Source organism: Melitaea cinxia, chromosome 22 (genome assembly GCF_905220565.1).
Source record: "Melitaea cinxia chromosome 22, ilMelCinx1.1, whole genome shotgun sequence".
Classification (NCBI taxonomy): Eukaryota; Metazoa; Arthropoda; class Insecta; order Lepidoptera; family Nymphalidae; genus Melitaea; species Melitaea cinxia.
This window is the reverse complement of record NC_059415.1, coordinates 2,382,814-2,404,332: the sequence shown is the minus strand read 5'-3', so window position 1 is coordinate 2,404,332 and position 21,519 is coordinate 2,382,814. Positions and strand designations below refer to the sequence as shown.

The following is a 21,519-nucleotide window of genomic DNA, read 5'->3' as shown; positions in this document are numbered from 1 at the left end:
ATTGTATCTCAACATACGCACAGCTGTACATAAAAGTTGACGAATGGTATGTCGTGTAACATTGGACCTTATCTGAGGACGCCTCGATTGTTGACAGCTGGTGAGAGATTGTCAACCGCGTGACTTTCTGGAAAAACATTGGTTTATTATTACGTATTTCTTATTACTTATTACTTGTTAGTTCATAAAGAATTTATGGGTTAAGATTATTATCACTGTTTAGTGTGTATAATAAATAGTTTTCGATCGGATTAACAAAATAAAAAATATTATATTATGTACGTAATCTATACAAATAAATAAAATTGGAGTGTCTGTTTGTAATATTAATCGCTTTTTTATTTAATACATATAGATGTGTACACGGCACATATACCAAAATAGCATATTTTACAATTTTTGTCTGTCTGTCTGTCTGTTTGTTACAGCTAATCTCTGAATCGGCTACACTTATTTTGACGGGTCTTTCACTGGTCCATAGCTGATGTAACAAGGAGTAACTTAGGCTAATTTTATTTTAGAAATTAATTTATTTTGTAACTTTGTGAACTCAAAGATATTTTTTTTTAATTCCACGCGAAGTCGCGGGCATAGCTAATATACACAATAAGTATGACTTTAATAACTAAGGGCAATAATATCAATTTTACAAGCCTGAATGGACAAACAAGCTACATGATGGTAAGTGGTTACCGTAGTTGCCTGCAACATCAGGAGCATGGCCAGCGCGTTGCCAACTCTACCCCCAACCTCCCCAGGTGCTCTGACAACCGTACCCACCACACGACACTACTTTAGAGCAATGTTACGAGTATCTAGCTATAATCTTCTGTAAGTAAGTAAGTCTGTGATTTTGAGCACAATATTTATGTGCCTTACCTTAATAAATTTGTATGAGCCATGCAAATGTTGATCATATTCTGGGCATTTGTATTGGTGCCTTGTGTTTTCATACCACGAACATGATTCACATCCAGGGTCTGTAGAGTTTAGTGATTGAAATAACGGAACCATGGCCTCTCACTTTATTGTTTGCTACAGTGTATGTAAACATTTTACTCCAAAAAAAAATATTTTCTCCTTCTACGGATCTATACAACAGAAATTACTGTATACTTAAGCTATTTTTGTTTATGCTTGCTGTGCCTCGAATTACTCGTGTGACTTTGGAATCCGTGAAAATATCGGGATAAAATGAGCCTATGTATTATTCTGCACATTTATTGTTATTGTTTATCTACTAACTGAACAAGTCACGATAACATGTGTCACACGTGTGATGATGAAGTTTCATAGCTTACAAATTTTCGTAGAAGATAGTGTTGGTGATTGGTGATGAAAAAGACAAATAGAAATGTAATCAAACAAGGAATTCAAATTAAAAATATTAAAATCTTAAGGCACCCACCCATCTTAAGGAAAACCCACAAAGATTGCACAAATACCCAGACCACGACGACGACGACGACAACGACGATTACGACTACGACTACGACTACGACCGCACCGCACCGCACCGCACCGCACCGCACCGCACCGCAAAACACCGCAAAACACCGCAACTCACCGCACCGCACCGCACCTCACCGCACCGCAACGCACCGCACCGCACGTCACCGCACCGCACTGCAACCGCACCGCACCGCACCAGACCGCACGGATACGCAACGGATTTCGATTCTTCCAACAAAACAGTTCCACTACCACCTTGGAACTTAAAAAACCGACCGATGGCGGGATAACTATACAACTGCTGGCTTTGAAATACACAGGCCGAAGACGAGCAGCAGCGTCTTTGGTGCGACAAAGCCAGCCCTGCGGTTACCAATTAACCTGCCCAGCGTGGTGACTATGGGCAAAATGATGATATAGTAGAGGAGCACTGATAGTTTTAGAGGTTTCTAATAATAAATAAATAAATATCTTATAACATACACACACAGTCGTCTGTTCCTATGGTAAGCAACTTAATGCTTGTGTTACAGGTAACATCCGACTGTAATAACTATATTTTTTTTTATAAATATACATAGAAACATAATACTAATATATAAATACATAAATACAAATATTACACTCAGACTCAGGCGGGAATCGAGCCCGCAACCCGCGGCACAGAAAGCACTACAGGGCCACTAACTGCGCCAACGAGCTATTAATTTTCTAATGTGACGTCATTGCAAATATTTATTTTGCATTTTATATTTAGTATCAGCATTGCACTCGTGCGAAGGCGGGCGGGTCGCTAGTTAGATATAAATTGTAAACTACTTGTTAGATTTAAATGGGACCACATGACACGCACCACCTCTCGATTAAAAAAAGAATCATCGAAATCGGTCCACCCAGTAAAAAGTTCGGAGGTAACGTAATACATAAAAAAATACTGAATTGACAACCTCATCCTTTTTTGAAAGTCGGTTAAATCATAGTGAAAGTAAGTTAATTTTATGTACAAGCTAGGTAACTTTCGTGGTTTTCATTTGTAATAACATGAGGATTTTATAGCCTATACACTTAATAAATAGATTGGTAATTTACACAGTACTTATCATAAACGCTTAGACAACAACAAATAATTACCAATATACCTATATGACCTAATATTTATTATATTTCGGGTTCGAGCTTACAACCGCTAACTAAATAATATGAGCTATATGCCGAAGTGTCATTATTATTATAATTTCTCTTACGTTTGCATCAGCATCAGCTTAAACATATTTCTGTTATTTATTAAGTTAAAAAGGCGTGTCTCAAGCGACAGGTCGTATTTAGCGCTTTTAAACGGCAACCTTAATGCATTCTTTAGCTCTAGAGCTCTGGAGGTTTTTTTTATAATCGTCCTACACTTGTACCTACATATAAATAAATAATAAAATTGTATCTGTCTCTACGTTGAGAATAATTTTTAAGTTTTTTTTTTCTGTCAATTAATTATTGAAGTTATACTTCTTTTGACGCATTAGGGAAATATAAAAAAAATTACGATTCGCGCGCACATCGTCACAAAAAACCGATACCCTCAAGTTAGTCAACGAAGAAGAAGTTAGCAATGTGAAGTTAGTCAATGAAATATTACTTCTACTTCTTACGTGCGTAAGTCAGTACACAGATACTTTTTTTTTCTTAATGGTAATTAAATTATAATTTTAAAATGAGTCTATACAACACAACCACTCTGATGTAGTGATGCGAGTAGTCGCCTAAAACATCGATAATTTGCGTGTTCGATTTTTCGCTCGGAATGGATATTTGTATTTGTACAAATATTTAATTTCCGGTTTGATGTATGTCCTTGTGGGTCTCCCCACCGTGCCTCGAAGAACACGTTAAGCCGTCGGTCCTAATTGTCATCATAAATACCTGATAGCTATCGTTACACATAGTAGGGAACATATCCGCCAACCCGCAGTGGAGCAGCGTGGTGGTATAAGCTTCAATCCTCCTCCTACATGGAAAATAGGCCTATGCCTAGCAGCGGGATGTTATAGGCTGAATCCTCATATTCTATATTAGGTTTGTATTATTTTAATTTATCCTAATGGAGATGATTTGAAAGCAAATGATTGTGTAAATAAATATTTGTTAATATTACTTAATTGGTAATTTATTATAAGCGTACTTTTTGCTTAATACTAAGCAGTAATCGTAGCGTATAAAGGTCCACAAATATAGATATAAAAGCATCATAAGCGCGTTGCCGAATTTAACCCTACTATTAGCGCCCTGACTCTAACGTGACTCACCGCAGAAACACAACATCAATTGAGAACAGTTTTAGTCATCTGTGATCTTCTGTAAGGTCGAGGTACTTCCCCAGTCGGGCCAATCCAGATTTTACAAAAGATATTTGCTTGTCACGCGCTACCACAATATTTAATTATAGGTATTTAGAAACTATGTTGTTATTTAACATAATTTTAGGTCATATATTCAGATAATCTTTCCCGGTCTTATTACTATTTTATGAAATTCAACTAGACTAGTGATTCTTAACCTTTTAGTATCTAATAATCATCAAATTTTTGTTGGTTAAATCAGGAGGACTTAGTTAATAAGTACCTATAAATGTAAAGGATTTCGTAGGTGTAGGAAGGGAACCAACCATAGATGTCTTTACCATCGAACTTTACAATTAATAAACAAACATTACAAACCGGTGGCCCCACAAGATTAATATATATCTAACACTTTAAAGAATATTTTTTCTCGGATAAATAAGTACTTTTTTAATTTTACAGATAATTAATTTTTTGTCATTCACTGTACAGTAATGAATATTATTTTTCTAACGCTAAATTCAACTGAAAAAAAATACTTTTTCCTTTCGGACATAATCACGAAACAGCACTAGTGTTGCCATATCGACACATATGTATTGAGTGCAGAAAGCAAGACTTAATATGTGGGTCAAGTGCAACTGCTCATATGAGTAAAGGCTGAAATATGGGTTTATTTAGACCTTTAAATCAACTATTGTAACACTTATTAATGTCCACGGCTATATCTATCGTAAGTATACCTACGTGTTGGCATACGAAAAAAGAATTATTAAAAAAAATATCTTTCTCATACAAAATAAAAAATAGGTGTAAAATCTGTGAATAATTAACTAAACAATAAAACTATTTTCTTTTTAAAAAAAATAAGTTAGAATCATGGATTACACAGAAAGAAATTAATATATTTTTAGTAAGTTTTCATAATGATAAAGATTTTTATGTTATATTTAATTATATTTATATTTTCATGAGAATAAGCAAGTTACATGAAACTTGTTTTCCTTGTGTATAAATGCGTGATATGTAATTGATTGTATCGCTCTAAGCTTGCTCCATTTAGTGTAAATTCAAAATCAACTTGTAATAAGTATTACTTTATTATCAATGGAACATTGACCAATAAGCTTATAAGGTTCTAGCTTAACTATTCACTGAAATTACAGTCTAAACGACGTAAGATGTTCCTGAAACACTAAAATATATATTATACAGAATAATTTGAGTAAAAGTAAGATATGTGATCTTGTGATGATTGGTAACGAGATATTTTTAGTAAATAGGCTTTATCTTAGGAACAGACGACCGTATGTGTTATAGATATGTATATAAAACAAGTAGTTGTATGCATAAGTACTTAACAAAGAAATTCTGTTTTTTTTTTTGAATGTATGTTTGTATTTTAGTAATTTATATTTCAGTAAATTATTTAAATTTTTATTAACACACTTGTTACTTTCTTTTACAACCTATTACTTGAGTTTCTTGTCCCTTTTTATGAACTGAAATTACATCTCGACTCGGTAATAACTTTTCAGTAAACAATTGAACTACAGGTACAATTTATTTGATTCTAAAATTTCTACTAATGTACCTATGCGAACTAATAAAATCTCTTTAAGCATATAACTACCAAAAGACAGACAATCTTAAAGTACATTATTATGTTATATAAAAATAACGATAACTTAACACATTATATATAATTATTAATAAAATATTAAGTTCAGATAGTATTAACAGCTCAATAGGCAGAAGGTCGTAAGAGCCCGCAGGCGAAATTATAAAAACGTTTAGACTTCACAAGCAATAGAAGCGGAATCATAGGCGATATAACACCAACAACATTAATAAATTATATTAAACCAATAATTTTCGTTACATATAATTGTTTTTTTTTTTTTTTAATGGTTCCGTTTAATATTATATAATTTATAATTACTGATATCAAGGACCTGAACTGTACAGTATAATTACTCAATTTATGTTCATTTTGGTATATAGTTCTGAGCACGATGTATGTATGTAAACGCCAATTTTTTACATGATTAGTTAGAATTCATGCGTGCATGAAGGTTGCTTTGTCCCACTAAATACATAATAAAAACTGTAACTGCCTTGTAATTCTCATAAATAAAAAATGAAAAATTGTCTGGAAGAGATCGCTGTTCAAAAAATACTAATGGACCTAAATTACCAAGTTGTAAGCGACAAATATGTGTATATTCCAAAAACTGAAGATAACTCTCTGGAGTATATTATTCTTTGAGATATTTTTACGCACATACGGTCGTCTGATACTAAGGTAGCCTTAACTTAATACCGGTCTCGCAGGTAGCAGCTGACAAGCATTCAAATCCAAAATTATAAATACATATACATACATATAATAGGCGGTCTCATCATTATTAGTGATAAAACCGCCTTCCCTTGCATTATTTTAAGTTAAAATATTGCTGTCGTCTTTAATGCTATTCTGAATGTGCAAAAAAGTATTAAACACTTAAATAAATAAACAAAATAAATATAAATATTACAATACTCGGGTAATCGAACCCACGATCTTGGACTGGAAACAACGGTCACCGTCAACAGCGCCAATGGTCTTTTCGAATTTTTATTCATAGATATTTTATTCATTCTGGCTGGTAGACAGGGCTAGCCATGATTTCAGTGATAGTTCAAGGGCAAAATATTAATAATATAACGTTACGCCGTCTATACGTCAAATAAATACGAATAATTATAGACAAATAGTAATTTGAAAACTCAATTTAATTCGTATAATATATGTCTGCTGTATAATTTAAAACCTATCAAACTTATACTCGTGTGTTACTTGATGTATATTACTTTTATTTAAGTCTAGAATGATCGATACATTGATTAGTTACTGACTACGCTGTTGTTGTTTAAAAAACAATTAAGAAATGTTGTACGAGACGTAAAAATATTGTAATTAAAATCATAATTAACAGTGTTATGTTCAGTTCCATGTGAAAAATATAGCAGTAAATATCTGACACATAAAACATATTTTTAAACATAAAAAGACAAAAACATATGAAGGGCTTGCTGACTGTTAAAAAGTATATTTTATTTATTTACTTATTCATAAGTCAACACCAACAACAGTAGTACACAACAAATACAATAATAACAAAGTAAACAGCAGTATTTAGATATCATCATCATCATCATTCCAGCCTATTGCAGTCCACTGCCGGACATAGGCCTCCACAAATTCACGCCAATAATGCGTGAACTCATGTGTGTTGCCCATAGTCACCACGCTGGGCAGGCGGGTTAGTGACCGCAGGGCTGGCTTTGTCGCACCTAAGACGCTGTTGCCCGTCTTCGGCCTGTGTGTTTCAAAGCCAGCGGTTAGATGGTTATCCCGCCATCGGTCGGCTTCTTAAGTTCCAAGGTAGTAGTGGAACCTTGTTATCCCCCAGTCGCCTCTTACGACACCCACGGGAAAAGAGGGGGTGGCTATATTCTTTGGTGCCGTAGTCACACAGCACATTATTTAGATAGTTGCCTACTTTTTAACAGGTCAACAATTGTTTAAAAAAAAGGTCGTCAACGTCGATGTAATCCACATAAACATTGTCCATGTAACTCACACAGAAATAAATATTCGAGATGAAGTTTAAAAATTATTGTCAAAAAGCAAATGATAAGAAATCAAAAAAATCTAAAGTCAAAACATCTAAGATATAATATAATAATACCAAAGTTAGCATCATCGGTATTTAAAAAATCACCCAGTTATTTACATGTGTAGTGTTCGTAAATTACTGAATTTAACTTACTTAATTTAGAAAGTATACTAGGTAACTATCGTTTCAGTCAAAAATAAAGTTAACGTAACATTTTCAAACGATTTTTCCTCCTCTGGATCAACTGGAAGTTATTTTTTAATAGAATACAATGCGCACTATTACAACTGTTCGCAATTTTATTTTTCTCTATTGTTTTGTGTAATGATGCTAAAACAAAATAAATATATTTCATTTATTATTCGTTACATTATTTCATTATATATTTTTCATTATTATATTCCTCATAAAAAAAGTTAAGTTTTGATAGTGCACTCTGCTTATAATATACATAGGAAATACAAACAAATGAAATAAGAATTCATCATAGAAATAAATCATTTTTATTGTCTAGTCAATAAATGGATAATACAATTTCATTAAAGTCGTAACTGTACTAGTTCCATGGGACACAGCAGCCGAGTTAAAGCTTCAATACAAAACAGTCACCGATATTACCACAATTACGTCATGTAGAAATATTTTTGACGGTCAACAACCGTTCGGTGGCGGTCGACGTGCCCATTTTCAATAATACTTTCACTTTTTCTCACCCTATAAATTAAACAAAAATTGGGACGATCAACGCCATCTGACGAAGAACTTCCTATAACACAATAATTAATGTGCTGCCATCTTGTATGGAATAGATTATTAAAAATTATTAAAATATTTAGTATCTATGATTCAGTAGCTTGTTTTTTTTTATACAAAAATTGTTTACTAATTAATAAAATACTAATTAATAAAATATGTACTAATTCTTTCTCATGGCTCTAAATAAGCCATGTTTTTATTGTATAGTATTCCAGTATACTTGAGAAGTAATGTAAATTTTACAAGCAGAAAAAGAAAAATTCGTTTTAATTGTCTTTTTCAAAAAAATAAAATTATGAATGTATCTAAAAACAATAATAAAATAGCTTTTTTTATTCTAGTATATAATTTTTAATAAGTGAATATTTATTTCGCATAAAAGTTTCATGTCAGGATGGCCGAGCGGTCTAAGGCGCTGCGTTCAGGTCGCAGTCCACTTCTGTGGGCGTGGGTTCGAATCCCACTTCTGACAAGATATTTTTTCCATTACTTTTAATTTACTTCAGACTAAAACCTAGTTCTTTCTATATTATTTTGATTTATTCAATACTAGCGACCCGCCCCGGCTTCGCACGGGTGCAATGCTGATACTAAATATACTACAGAATGTCTTTATTTATAGTATGAAGCTAGCTTATAGCATGGTTATTAACATAATAACAACATTCAAATATGCGTCGTTAGATTACACGTTGTTACAGAATGCGTTGAAGAAATAAAGGTTCACTGCTCGTTCCCCGTAGGTGATAGCGTGATAATTTGTAGCCTATATGTTGACCCGACTTCTTAATAATATTCGTGCCAAATTTGAAGTAAATCCATGCAGTACTTTTTGAGTTTATCCCGGACATACATACAGACAAACAGACAAAGTGACAAACAGACAAAAATTCTAAAAACTATATTTTTGGCTTCGGTTCGATTGTAGATCACACCCCAAGTATTCTTTTAAAAAAAATATTCAATGTACAGTTTTGACTTTCCTACCATTTTATTATATGTATAGATTTCAATATCTACAATTTTTCGAATCTGTTACCGCTTAAGCCTACCGTTTTATTAATGATAGACTACTAAATTTACTAGGTAATGTTATTTTAATGTCCATAAATTTGCGTAAGAGCTATGTTTGTATTTAATTTGTATGTCAAAAGCTTTAAAATTCTAATAGTTTTTATTTTTTAACAGACACATAACAGTTGAGTGTCGACGCTATAAACAATGAATTATTGCTTATTTATTATGATAATAGCTTTAATATCGTAATAAAAACTAGAACTAGTGAAACTTTTTTTCTTTTGTTTTATATATGCGATAATCTATAATCTATAATCTATAATCTATAATCTATAATATATATAAAAGCGAAAGGTCACTCACTCATCACGAAATCTCCGAAACTATAACAACTACAAACTTGAAATTTGGCAAGTAGGCTCCTTATAGGACATAGATATCTGCTAAGAACGGATTTTACGAAACTCGACCCCTAAAGGGGTAAAGCGGGGGTTGCAAGTTTGTATGAAAGTCCTATGTTTTTGAAGTAAGAGACTTGAAATTTAAAATGTAAGCTCTATAGATGGTGAAAAGGTGTCCAAATAATGCATCGTAATCTAGATATATATAAAAGAAAGGTCACCGACGCACTCATCACGAGAACTGAAAAACCTCTGGATGGTCCATCCATCCAGGTTGGACAAAGATGAAATTTGGCAGGGAGGTAGATTATAGTTAGTAGACGTCCGCTAAGAACGGATTTTGCGATATTCCACCGCTAAGGGGGTTTAATTGGAGTTGATAGTTTGTATGAAACATATACAGCAGCTATAAGTTCGCCTGATAGGTTATTTATACTGCAGTCTGGAAATAAAACTGAAAATGTGGTGTATAGAGAGGTTTTATAAAAATAACTATTAAATTATACTAAATTGTGCCTTTTAAAAAGTTACTCAGTGTGATAACATGACTGAAATAAAAAAATAATTTTCGTTATACATCTTAATAGTAATGCATATCTTCGTAAGCACGCGTAAGTAGTCGCGGGCAACAGTTAGTGAATTATAAAACAAAGTCCCCAAAAGTGTATGTGATCGATTCCCTCAAAATCTACTGAACGGATTTTCATGTGGTTTCACCAATGGAGAGAGGGCTTCAAGAGGAAGGTTTTAATAAGACTTTCACTGTAAGTTTGCCGGGAAAATTTTGTGACACACTGATTTCAACGCGGGCGAAGCCGCGGGCACATCTAGTAAGTTTTATATAGCTGTTATCTGTATATAGAAACAGAACAAGAATAAAACAGAAAGAAAAAGAATAGAACAGATTAAGAAATGAATAGATCAGAATAGAACAGAACAGAATAGTACAGAATAGAAAAGAACAGAACAGAACAAAACTGAACAGGATAGAGAACAGAATAGATTAAACAGAACAGAATAGAATAGAATAGAACAGAATAGAAAAGAATAGAACAGAACAGAATAGAACAGAACAGAATAAAAAAGAATAGAACAAAACAGAATAGAACGAAACAGAATAGAACAGAATAGAATAGAACAGAACAGAATAGAATAGAATAGAATAGAAGAGAACAGAATAGAATAGAATAGAACAGAATAGACCAGAATAGAACAGAATAGAACAGAATAGAACAGAATAGAATAGAACAGAACAGAACAGAATAGAATAGAACAGAACAGAACAGAATAGAATAGAACAGAATAGAAAAGAATAAGAACAGAACAGAATAGAACAGAATAGAAAAGAATAGAACAGAATAGAACAGAACAGAACAGAATAGAATAGAACAGAATAGAAAAGAATAAGAACAGAACAGAATAGAACAGAATAGAAAAGAATAGAATGGAAAAGAATAGAATAGAACAGAATAGAACACAAAAGAACAGAATAAGAACAGAACAGAACAGAATAGAACAAAAAAGAATGGAACAAAACAGAACAAAACTTAACAGAATAGAGAATAAAATAGAACAGAACAGAATAGAATAGAACTGAATATAAAAGAATAGAACGGAACAGAATAGAATAGAACAGAATAAGAACAGAACAGAACAAAACTTAACAGAATAGAGAATAGAACAGAATAGAATAGAACAGAATAGAACTGTTCTCGATTTCAGATTCAGATTCTGAACAGTTTGAGAACATAATAAGAACGAAAGTTTGAGAACAGTTCTATTCCATTCTATTCTGTTCTGTTCTTATTCTGTTCTATTCTATTCTATTCTGGTCTGTTCTGTTGTATTCTCTATTCTGTTAAGTTTTGTTCTGTTCTAATCCTGTTATATTCTATTCTACTCTATTCTGTCCTACTCTATTCTGTTCTACTCTATTCTGTTCTATTCTGTTCTATTATATTCTGTTCTGTTCCATTCTCTATTCTGTTAAGTTTTGTTCTGTTTTGTTCTATTCTGTTCTGTTCTATTCTGTTCCGTTCTATTCTTTTATATTCAGTTCTATTCTATTCTGTTCTGTTCTATTTTATTCTCTATTCTGTTAACTTTTGTTCTGTTTTGTTCCATTCTTTTTTGTTCTATTCTGTTCTGTTCTGTTCTTATTCTGTTCTTTTGTGTTCTATTCTGTTCTATTCTATTCTTTTCCATTCTATTCTTTTCTATTCTGTTCTATTCTGTTCTGTTCTTATTCTTTTCTATTCTGTTCTATTCTATTCTGTTCTGTTCTGTTCTATTCTGTTCTATTCTTTTCTATTCTGTTCTATTCTGTTCTGTTCTTATTCTTTTCTATTCTGTTCTATTCTATTCTGTTCTGTTCTGTTCTATTCTATTCTGTTCTGTTCTGTTCTATTCTATTCTGTTCTATTCTGTTCTATTCTGTTCTATTCTGGTCTATTCTGTTCTATTCTATTCTATTCTGTTCTCTTCTATTCTATTCTATTCTATTCTGTTCTGTTCTATTCTATTCTGTTCTATTCTGTTTCGTTCTATTCTGTTTTGTTCTATTCTTTTTTATTCTGTTCTGTTCTATTCTGTTCTGTTCTATTCTTTTCTATTCTGTTCTATTCTATTCTATTCTGTTCTGTTTAATCTATTCTGTTCTCTATCCTGTTCAGTTTTGTTCTGTTCTGTTCTTTTCTATTCTGTACTATTCTGTTCTGTTCTATTCTGATCTATTCATTTCTTAATCTGTTCTATTCTTTTTCTTTCTGTTTTATTCTTGTTCTGTTTCTATATACAGATAACAGCTATATAAAACTTACTAGATGTGCCCGCGGCTTCGCCCGCGTTGAAATCAGTGTGTCACAAAATTTTCCCGGCAAACTTACAGTGAAAGTCTTATTAAAACCTTCCTCTTGAAGCCCTCTCTCCATTGGTGAAACCACATGAAAATCCGTTCAGTAGATTTTGAGGGAATCGATCACATACACTTTTGGGGACTTTGTTTTATAATTCACTAACTGTTGCCCGCGACTACTTACGCGTGCTTACGAAGATATGCATTACTATTAAGATGTATAACGAAAATTATTTTTTTATTTCAGTCATGTTATCACACTGAGTAACTTTTTAAAAGGCACAATTTAGTATAATTTAATAGTTATTTTTATAAAACCTCTCTATACACCACATTTTCAGTTTTATTTCCAGACTGCAGTATAAATAACCTATCAGGCGAACTTATAGCTGCTGTATATGTTTCATACAAACTATCAACTCCAATTAAACCCCCTTAGCGGTGGAATATCGCAAAATCCGTTCTTAGCGGACGTCTACTAACTATAATCTACCTCCCTGCCAAATTTCATCTTTGTCCAACCTGGATGGATGGACCATCCAGAGGTTTTTCAGTTCTCGTGATGAGTGCGTCGGTGACCTTTCTTTTATATATATCTAGATTACGATGCATTATTTGGACACCTTTTCACCATCTATAGAGCTTACATTTTAAATTTCAAGTCTCTTACTTCAAAAACATAGGACTTTCATACAAACTTGCAACCCCCGCTTTACCCCTTTAGGGGTCGAGTTTCGTAAAATCCGTTCTTAGCAGATATCTATGTCCTATAAGGAGCCTACTTGCCAAATTTCAAGTTTGTAGTTGTTATAGTTTCGGAGATTTCGTGATGAGTGAGTGACCTTTCGCTTTTATATATATTATTATTATTATATTATATATATTATATTATTATATATTATATATATTATATTATAGATTATAGATAGATATAGATTATAGATTATATTTGGTTTGACACAAGATTTGACAGAATACTAAACTTTAAAGTAGTAATCGGTTAAAACTTCTGAGTCTTTTGAAGGTTACAGCTGTCAAAATTTAAGGTTAAATAAAACTAAATAAAAATCAAGATATAATTATTAATTACTATGACGACGATAAAAGTTGCAAATGAAGACGAATTGATCAAAAAGTTGTCTTTGTACATAGAAAAAATATCAAACGATGCTATACTCAATCGAGGAAAGTTTTTCATCGGCCTTTCCGGTAAAGTGTAAACTTTGTTAAAGTTTCTCTGATATTGTACTTAATGTTAATGTACCTAATTTTAAGCTAGTTTAAAATAAAGTACAAAAATATATTGAGTTCATTATAAATATTTATTTCTTGAATTTTCAAATATTTAAACAAACTTTCAAGAAATATTTTTCCTTTTACAATTCTTATACTTTTTTCCTATAGCGTTATCTCTTTTCGCTAATAGGTCGTTTATATAGGTATTCCTATAAAGGAACAAATAACACATAAATGGAGGAACACATAACACATAATATTTGTGTGAAAAACACTACTGTCAATTATTTTTCTTATAGCCTGCCTTAGATTCTTCTATAGATCTGGATTTCCATTCAACATATGCTGACACAGCATATGTTTCATACATAGCTTACTGTTATTTAATAAAATTCGTTTCTTATTTCAGGAGGTTCAGTTGTGAAATATTTATGTGAAGGCTTACCATTAGTAAACACAGATTGGTCTAAATGGTCACTAGCTTTTTGTGACGAGAGAGTGGTTCCTGAAGACAGTGAGGATTCGACATTTGGCACTTACAGTAGACAGCTGATACCTAAAACTCAATTAACAAAGGAGCAATTTGTTGTTATTAAACAAGGTGTCAGTGGTAAGTCAATTATAAAGTGTTTTTATTGGTACATTGATTGATTGTTTGATTCAGCTTGTAACATACCACTGCTAAGCCTATGCCTCATTCTCTATGCAGGAGAAGGCTCTAATCCTTATCCACCATAGTGCTCCACTGCGGGTTAGAAGATATTTTCCCTATTATGAGTATCAATCGCTAACTAACATAAATGATAATAACTGGGACCCACAACTGAACATGCTCTCCGAGGCAACTTTGACAAGAACCCACAACATATTTTCTGTTATCAAAGCAAAATAGAACTATTCTTTATTTTAGTTTTAAATTTATTTCAATTTATAAAGTATGAATAATAATTAGGTACACCAAAATAAAATTTATAGTAATAAAATGGTTTATAACAAGTACTACTGGTGTAACTTAACTGTATTATAATATATAAACTTATAAACTTGGTGATGTTTTTATTACTGTAGAGTAATTAATATTAATGTATCATTGACTACTGTATAATTTAAATAAGTAATAAAACAAATGATAACTTAATAACATTTCACAGCCGAAGAAGCAGCTAACGACTATACGCAGAAACTAAAGGAATTATTCAAAAGCGACAATTTCAACTTTGACCTATTACTATTGGGTATGGGACCCGATGGGCACACCTGTTCATTATTTCCCGGACATCCCCTACTCAATGAGACGTCTTTAAAGATAGCCCCTATAACAGATTCCCCAAAACCTCCCCCAAGTCGAATAACTATGACTTACCCAGTTGTAAATAACGCTAGGAACTGCATATTTGCTATTAGTGGTTCTGGTAAAGCTGATATGATCAAAGTGAGTACTATATGTATATGACATTTCAATAACTCTATGGAATACCACACAAACTGATCTTGGGAATTTTTTATTTATGTTAGGGGATTCACAAATTTCGGAATATTATGTTCCCATGTTATGTATTTCATTCGAAAATATCGTATAAATGGTTCTAGATTAGTAAATTGTTAGATTTACATTAGAGTTATTCATCGAAGCCTGCCTATCAGCTTAGTGTAGTATTCCTTATGAGGTATTGATTCATAATATTTGTTGTTGACAAATTTGGTTTAATATGTTTACTTTTGATATAATATGATTCTCTGGTAAACAGAGCATAAAGTTAGAGCAAAAGGATTTTTTTTAATTAGATCAGAACACTCGAGGATTAATGGGTTCAGTAAAGCTAGCGATTGACGATCAGTTTTTCGCGTCAGTTGAAATATTTCCCCACTCACTGGCGTCACTCCGACTCTTCAGTTTTCGACCGACCGGGCTGTTTAAAGGACGTGTAGGTACTACGTATTTTTGTTGAGAAAAAAAAAATGGATTCTGATTCCGAAGAAGAAACATTAATTCTTAAAGCGGCTACTGTTTGTCGCCATATACTGGTCTACAATGGTCTATAATTCTATATGAACAGTTTTTATTATTAGTTGTACCTCATCTGTAATAAATAACTAATAAGTATGTCAATGGTCAATCGATCATGCACGGTGTCGTTAATACCATTAATTATAAATGTATTTATTTATTTCTAAGTATTATTTATATGTATTTATAAAAAAAATGTATCCATATCAGCCGGCAGTTACCTATAGCACGAGCATTACGTTGCTTACTGTAGGAAGAGACGACCGTGTGTATATGTTATAAATATAAAAAATAAATAAAAATAGTAGGTGTATTTGTATTTGTATTTGTGTTGGGCTCGATTTTCCGCATTTAGACGCAAAGGTGGTCCATTATGCGTGAAAAGTGGGCTGACTAGTTCAGCCAGCCCAGCTCCTTCCAGAAGCTCAGAAGCCTCCTGGGGCGTTCACAGGCTTCTCGGAGCGTCCTTATATCCTTAAGGATGGTAGCCCGGTGTGCGGCCACTCCCTCGCATTCCAGGATTACGTGGGCGGCTGTTTCTTCAGCAGCCAGACAGCCCCTGCAAAGAGGGCTGTCTGTTGCATTCATGATGAATAGTTGGTGGTTGAGTGCCATATGGCCGGTAATCGTGCCAACAACTATTCTGATGTCCAGGCGGTTGAGACTGAGCAGTCGGCACGCTAGGTGCGGTGATACTTCCGTGAGTATCAATTTGGACTGTCTACAGCCGGTTTGGTTTGCCCAAAGGGCATTGTGATTTGCACGTGTACGTTGCCTTACCCACGAGCGCAGTTGTCCAAATGGTAGCGGCAATAGGATGGTTGGGCCGGCAACCTTTGTACTGGACCCTTGTCTTGCAAGCTCGTCGGCAGCATCGTTTCCGTGCGATCCACTATGTCCTTTTATCCACTGGAGGATTACCTCATTGTGTGAGGCTAAAACTTCCAGGGTTTGATGACATTCGTATATAAGACTAGAGTTAGTCGAACTGCTCTCTAGCGCTTTAAGTACGGCCATGCTGTCCGACAGAATACGGATATTGTAATCCCTAATGCCTTTTGACAGGACGGCGGTGGCTGCATGGGTTATCGCAACACACTCACATTGAAAGATGGAGCTGTGTTGGCCCAGCGTTAGTGATAAGTTGATATTGAGGTCTTGTGAGTACACTCCGGCACCGGTGCCAGACCCCATTTTGGAGCCATCCGTGTAGATGCGGACCTCGCGTATGCCGGATTGGTCTCTTTCAGCCTCAAACGGTTGTATATGGTACTTTCTTTCGAAAATATGTTGTTTGGGAATCCTATCACAAGGAGCAGCAAGTAGTGGCTCATAGCTCACAAGGTTGCTCCAAAGTCTATTGTGTGGACCCTCCTGGTTGCACCACAAGCCCAAGTGTTTCAGCCTGATAGCCGACATAGCCGCCTCCTGTTGTATGAACAAGTCAAGCGGTGCCAGGTCAAGCATAACCTCAAGAGCTGCTGTGGGGGCGGTACGCATACAGCCAGTGATTGCAGAGCATGCTATTCTCTGAAACCGCTGGAGTTTGTTTCTAACGGTTGTAAGTTCTGTTCTCTGCCACCAGATTACCGCACCGTAGGTGATTATAGGCCTGACAATAGTTTTGTAAAGCCATAGAGTAATTTTAGGTGATATGCCCCAGCTTTTGCCGAGGAGCCTTTTGCATTGGCAGAGGATTATGCTGGCTTTGTTGATTTTTGAGTCTAAATGCCTGTTCCAAAGAAGCTTACTATCCAGGATTACTCCAAGATATTTGACCTCCTTGGTTAGGGCAAGACTGGTGCCAAATAATTTAGGAAGTTTAAGGTTTCCTAAATTCCGTTTATTTGTGAACATCACAAGTTCCGTCTTTGCGGGGTTCACTGTTAGTTCGTGGTCCGTACACCACTGTTCAACGACTTTTAGTGCGGCCCTCATTTGGTCGCAGACTGTCCTCTCAGATGGTCCACTGATGAGTACAGTTAAGTCGTCTGCATAGCCCACTGTTAGAAATCTGCGGTCGTTGAGCAAGGTGATCAGTTCGTCGATCACTATGTTCCACAGAAGTGGGGAAAGGACCCCCCCTGCGGACACCCCCTCGCTACAACGCCTCTAGTTATTTCATTCACAGTGAATTGGATGGCCCTGTATTTCAGCATGCTGTCAATCCACCCGGCAATCGTGTTATTGACTCCATGCTTGGTCAGGGCACGGCTTATGCTGGTGAACTTAGTTTTATCAAAGGCCCCTTCAATATCAATAAAGGCGCCTAAGGTTGATATTTTGTGATGGAGATTGCCCTCTATATAGGATATAACCGTATGTAGGGCAGAGTCCGTTGATTTGCCCATTGAGTAGGCATGTTGGTTGGGATTCAGGGGTTGCTCAACCAGAGTTGTGCTCCTCAGCTCCCGATCTATTAGCCTTTCCAAAACTTTCAATAGAAAGGAGGTAAGGCTAATAGGTCTGAATGATTTTGGTTGTGAGTAGTCTCCTTTGCCGGGTTTAGGTATGAAGACTACCTTAACTTCCCTCCATAACTTTGGAGTGTAGCAATAAGCTAAGCAGCTCCTATAAATGGAGACAAGGTGGTCGATAAGTTTCCTATCACTCCATCTTAGCAGACCTGGAAACACCTTATCCAGTCCTGCCGACTTGTATGGTAAGAAACTGTTGATGGCCCATTTTACTTTGTCATGTGTGACAATTTTCTTGGCGGTGATCCAGTCCACCATTATAGGTGTCTTCTTTGGCTCTTCCTCCCATGCCGCAATTCTTTCGATTTGGCATCCTGGGAAGTGTGTAGTTATTAACAGTTCTGAAGTTTCCAGATCCGTTTTGGTGTATGTTCCATCCGGTCTTTTCAGGTTACCCAGGTTGTGCACCGGTTCGCTGCACAATATATTCTTGACTCTGTTCGCCTGATTGTTCGTTTCTATGTTGGTACAAAAGCGCCTCCAGCACTCCTTCTTCCTTATTCTGATGCGCCTTTTGTAGTGATATTGGGCCTGCTTGTAGGCATCCCAGTGGTGTTCTAGACGAGTATTCTTTGCTCTGTTGAACACCTTCCTCACCCTGCGTCGTAGCTTTTCGAGCTCCGGTCCCCACCAGTGCCCTTTGCAGAACTGTCGCGCTCTAGGTGATGAAAGTGGGCATGTTTGTTCGAAGCTGGTGATTAGGCAGTCAGTTATCTGGTTGATATGATTATCAATGTCCTCCGTGCCTTCATGGTTATCGGGTAGTTCGACGCCTTTGAGTTTCTCCGCTGTCAGAAGCTCATACCTGCCGCGGTCCATCCTCCGAGGGTTACGGCGGGGTGCAGGTGACGTCAGCGTGACTTCTAGGTTGTATTTGATCCACCGGTGATCAGAGCACGACACGTCGTCAGACACATGCCAATCTGAAATATATTCGGACACATGCTCTGTCGCCAGAGTTAGATCAATGATGGTTTGTGAAATAAAACTTTTTGTCGATGCTGTTTAATTTTATAATTTTCGTTCGTTTTCCACAAACATTCTGACTTTTTATATTTTTCAATAAATGCTGTCATTATAACTCGTCTAGAGGACACCAACGCCAACATTTTAAAAACAAAAACTACACTAGTGCACTCTCAATCACCGCGGATGCTGCGAGCAAAATAACGCGATTGGTTGGAACCACGATTACACACACACGGGCAGTTCGGCGCGACGCGCTGTTTTGGATTTATATACGTGGCTCGTAACTCTGGAGCGATGGTTCTACACTCACGATTAAATTTTGGAGAGCGTGAAAAACTGATCAGTTAAACTGACGCGAAAAACTGATCGTCAATGCCCAGCTTAACACAGAAACAAACTTTTAAACTTTATTATTAGTAGTTCTAAATTATTTTTTTTTTGTAAAAAGTAAACAGTTAAAATGTAGCAATAACTTCTGTTTAACAGATATCTGCTGATATTTCACCAGTAATGTTATCTACCAATAAAATCAAAAAATAAAATTAAATAAAGGATTAAAATTACTAAAAATTTATCAGCTATTATTATTCTTATTCCATTTTTAAATATTTTTTAAACAAATTACTCAGACACAGGTGCCAAAATGTCATTAGTTGTTGCCAAATTGTTGTTACGTGTTGAAATTTATGTTTCAATTGTTGTTTCCAGAGGATAATAAAAGATAAAGAAGACTTACCTGCCGCCAGAGTTAAACCTGAAGGTTCTTTGTATTGGATTGTGGACGATGCAGCAGCAATACATTTATAATTATTTCAAGCTTGTTACTAAAATGGTGGCCTATTCCTCAAAAATAAAATGGTAAACTAAAATATGGATTAAAAATTACCATCATTGTTTCTCAAATGCATAATTATTAAATTGCATTTTAATTTTACAATAAAATAAACCTTGGTTGCATAGATTTTAAAATTTTATGGGCATGTTTTACTTGTAGTGGATAATGAATGATCACTTAACAGTTATAGCTAATCAAATGAGAAGAAACTGGTCATAATGGCCTATTCTAGCTGCTGCTGTTAGTCTATTCGTAACTTATTTGCAGGATAAACTTTATCCACAGTGAATAAAGTCCTAAATAAATATCAAGATTGTTTGTCAGGCCACTCATTCATCAAGTGTCCAATTAAATTGACAAATCTATGTCAATACAATTTTTTATAATTTATGCTTCATTAGTAGGATATCACACAATTTTGTGCCTTGGGGGTTGATGGGTTTTTTGTAATTTTTATTATTATATGGCTATTGCTAAATTATTTACTATGTAAGCACTTGTTGCTAGTTTAGGAATTATACTATGTTGACCTTTCTGTTTAATAAAAGATGAAAAATATATTTTGATTTAATTTTTTGTCATACCCAAACTTTCCAAAATAATTGATGAATTCACTTTATCGCGTAGAATGAGGAAAACATAAAGGAAATTGACTGAGCAGTCAATAGGCTTCTCTAATAGGAGGCTCTCGATAGGCTTTTGAAGTCCTTAAAGAAAGGAAATATTTTATGATAACTAAGGAACTATTTCTTCATGTTTAATAAAGAAATAAAATATTATCGTTCATTCAATATTTTATATTCCGAGGCAGAGATAACAAACGTCTCGAAAGTTGTAAGCATGTTTCAACAGAGCTCGTATTCTTCAAGACCTGAATCAGTTGTCTAGCGTGTAATAAAAAGCTGTGTATGTTCCAATATGTGTATTTCCCTCATTGTTTCAAATGCCCGCGAGATCATCTCGACATTCCTTCACGATAAAAAAGACCTTGACTATTATAATACGATTGTTACATTAACAACTACGACGTCCATTTATTTACCTTTTTTAATAATAATATGTAATTACAAAATGTATGACAACTAAATACAAAAGTTTCGGCGCGCATAGCGTACCAAACGCTTACATACATATACATATTTTTTATATATAAAGATAAATGTAGCACTACTGTAAATTTACTTTAAAAAAAAATGTAACCTAACAGCGGACTTACGCATAAATGAGACTTGCGTCGGGATGCGGCGAGTAAAAAAAAAATAAACTAACGCGCGGACACACTGTGAGGCGTATAAGACAGGAACACGAGACCCTAAAAATTGGCCCCGTAGTGTGTAGACGCCGTAAAATAACTCGAATAATAGCTAACTAACCTAATCTCGCGTTTAAAAACGCTTTTATTTTCATATAAAGTTTATACTAAAGAAACGCTGCATCCCGACGCTCTTAAAATACACTAGGAATTTCAAAAGAAACATTTTTTATTAACATAGATTAATTAAACCTTTTCATTCAATTACCG

The 21,519-nt window shown here is 34.6% G+C and overlaps 1 protein-coding gene and 1 non-coding gene across 2 annotated transcripts; both read left to right on the top strand.

Moving 5' to 3' along the window:
* The first annotated feature begins 8,588 nt into the window (after positions 1 to 8,588).
* On the top strand, positions 8,589 to 8,672 carry Trnal-cag. The gene has a single exon. It is a non-coding gene; the product is annotated as a tRNA-Leu (tRNA).
* A 4,816-nt stretch (positions 8,673 to 13,488) lies between these two features.
* Positions 13,489 to 20,555, top strand: LOC123664761 (6-phosphogluconolactonase). The gene is made up of 4 exons (XM_045599243.1): positions 13,489 to 13,681; positions 14,118 to 14,318; positions 14,860 to 15,140; positions 19,871 to 20,555. The coding sequence occupies exons 1-4, from the start codon at positions 13,564 to 13,566 to the stop codon at positions 19,967 to 19,969; spliced, it is 699 nt and encodes a 232-aa protein (XP_045455199.1). The 5' UTR covers positions 13,489 to 13,563; the 3' UTR covers positions 19,970 to 20,555.
* The last annotated feature ends 964 nt before the right edge of the window (positions 20,556 to 21,519 follow it).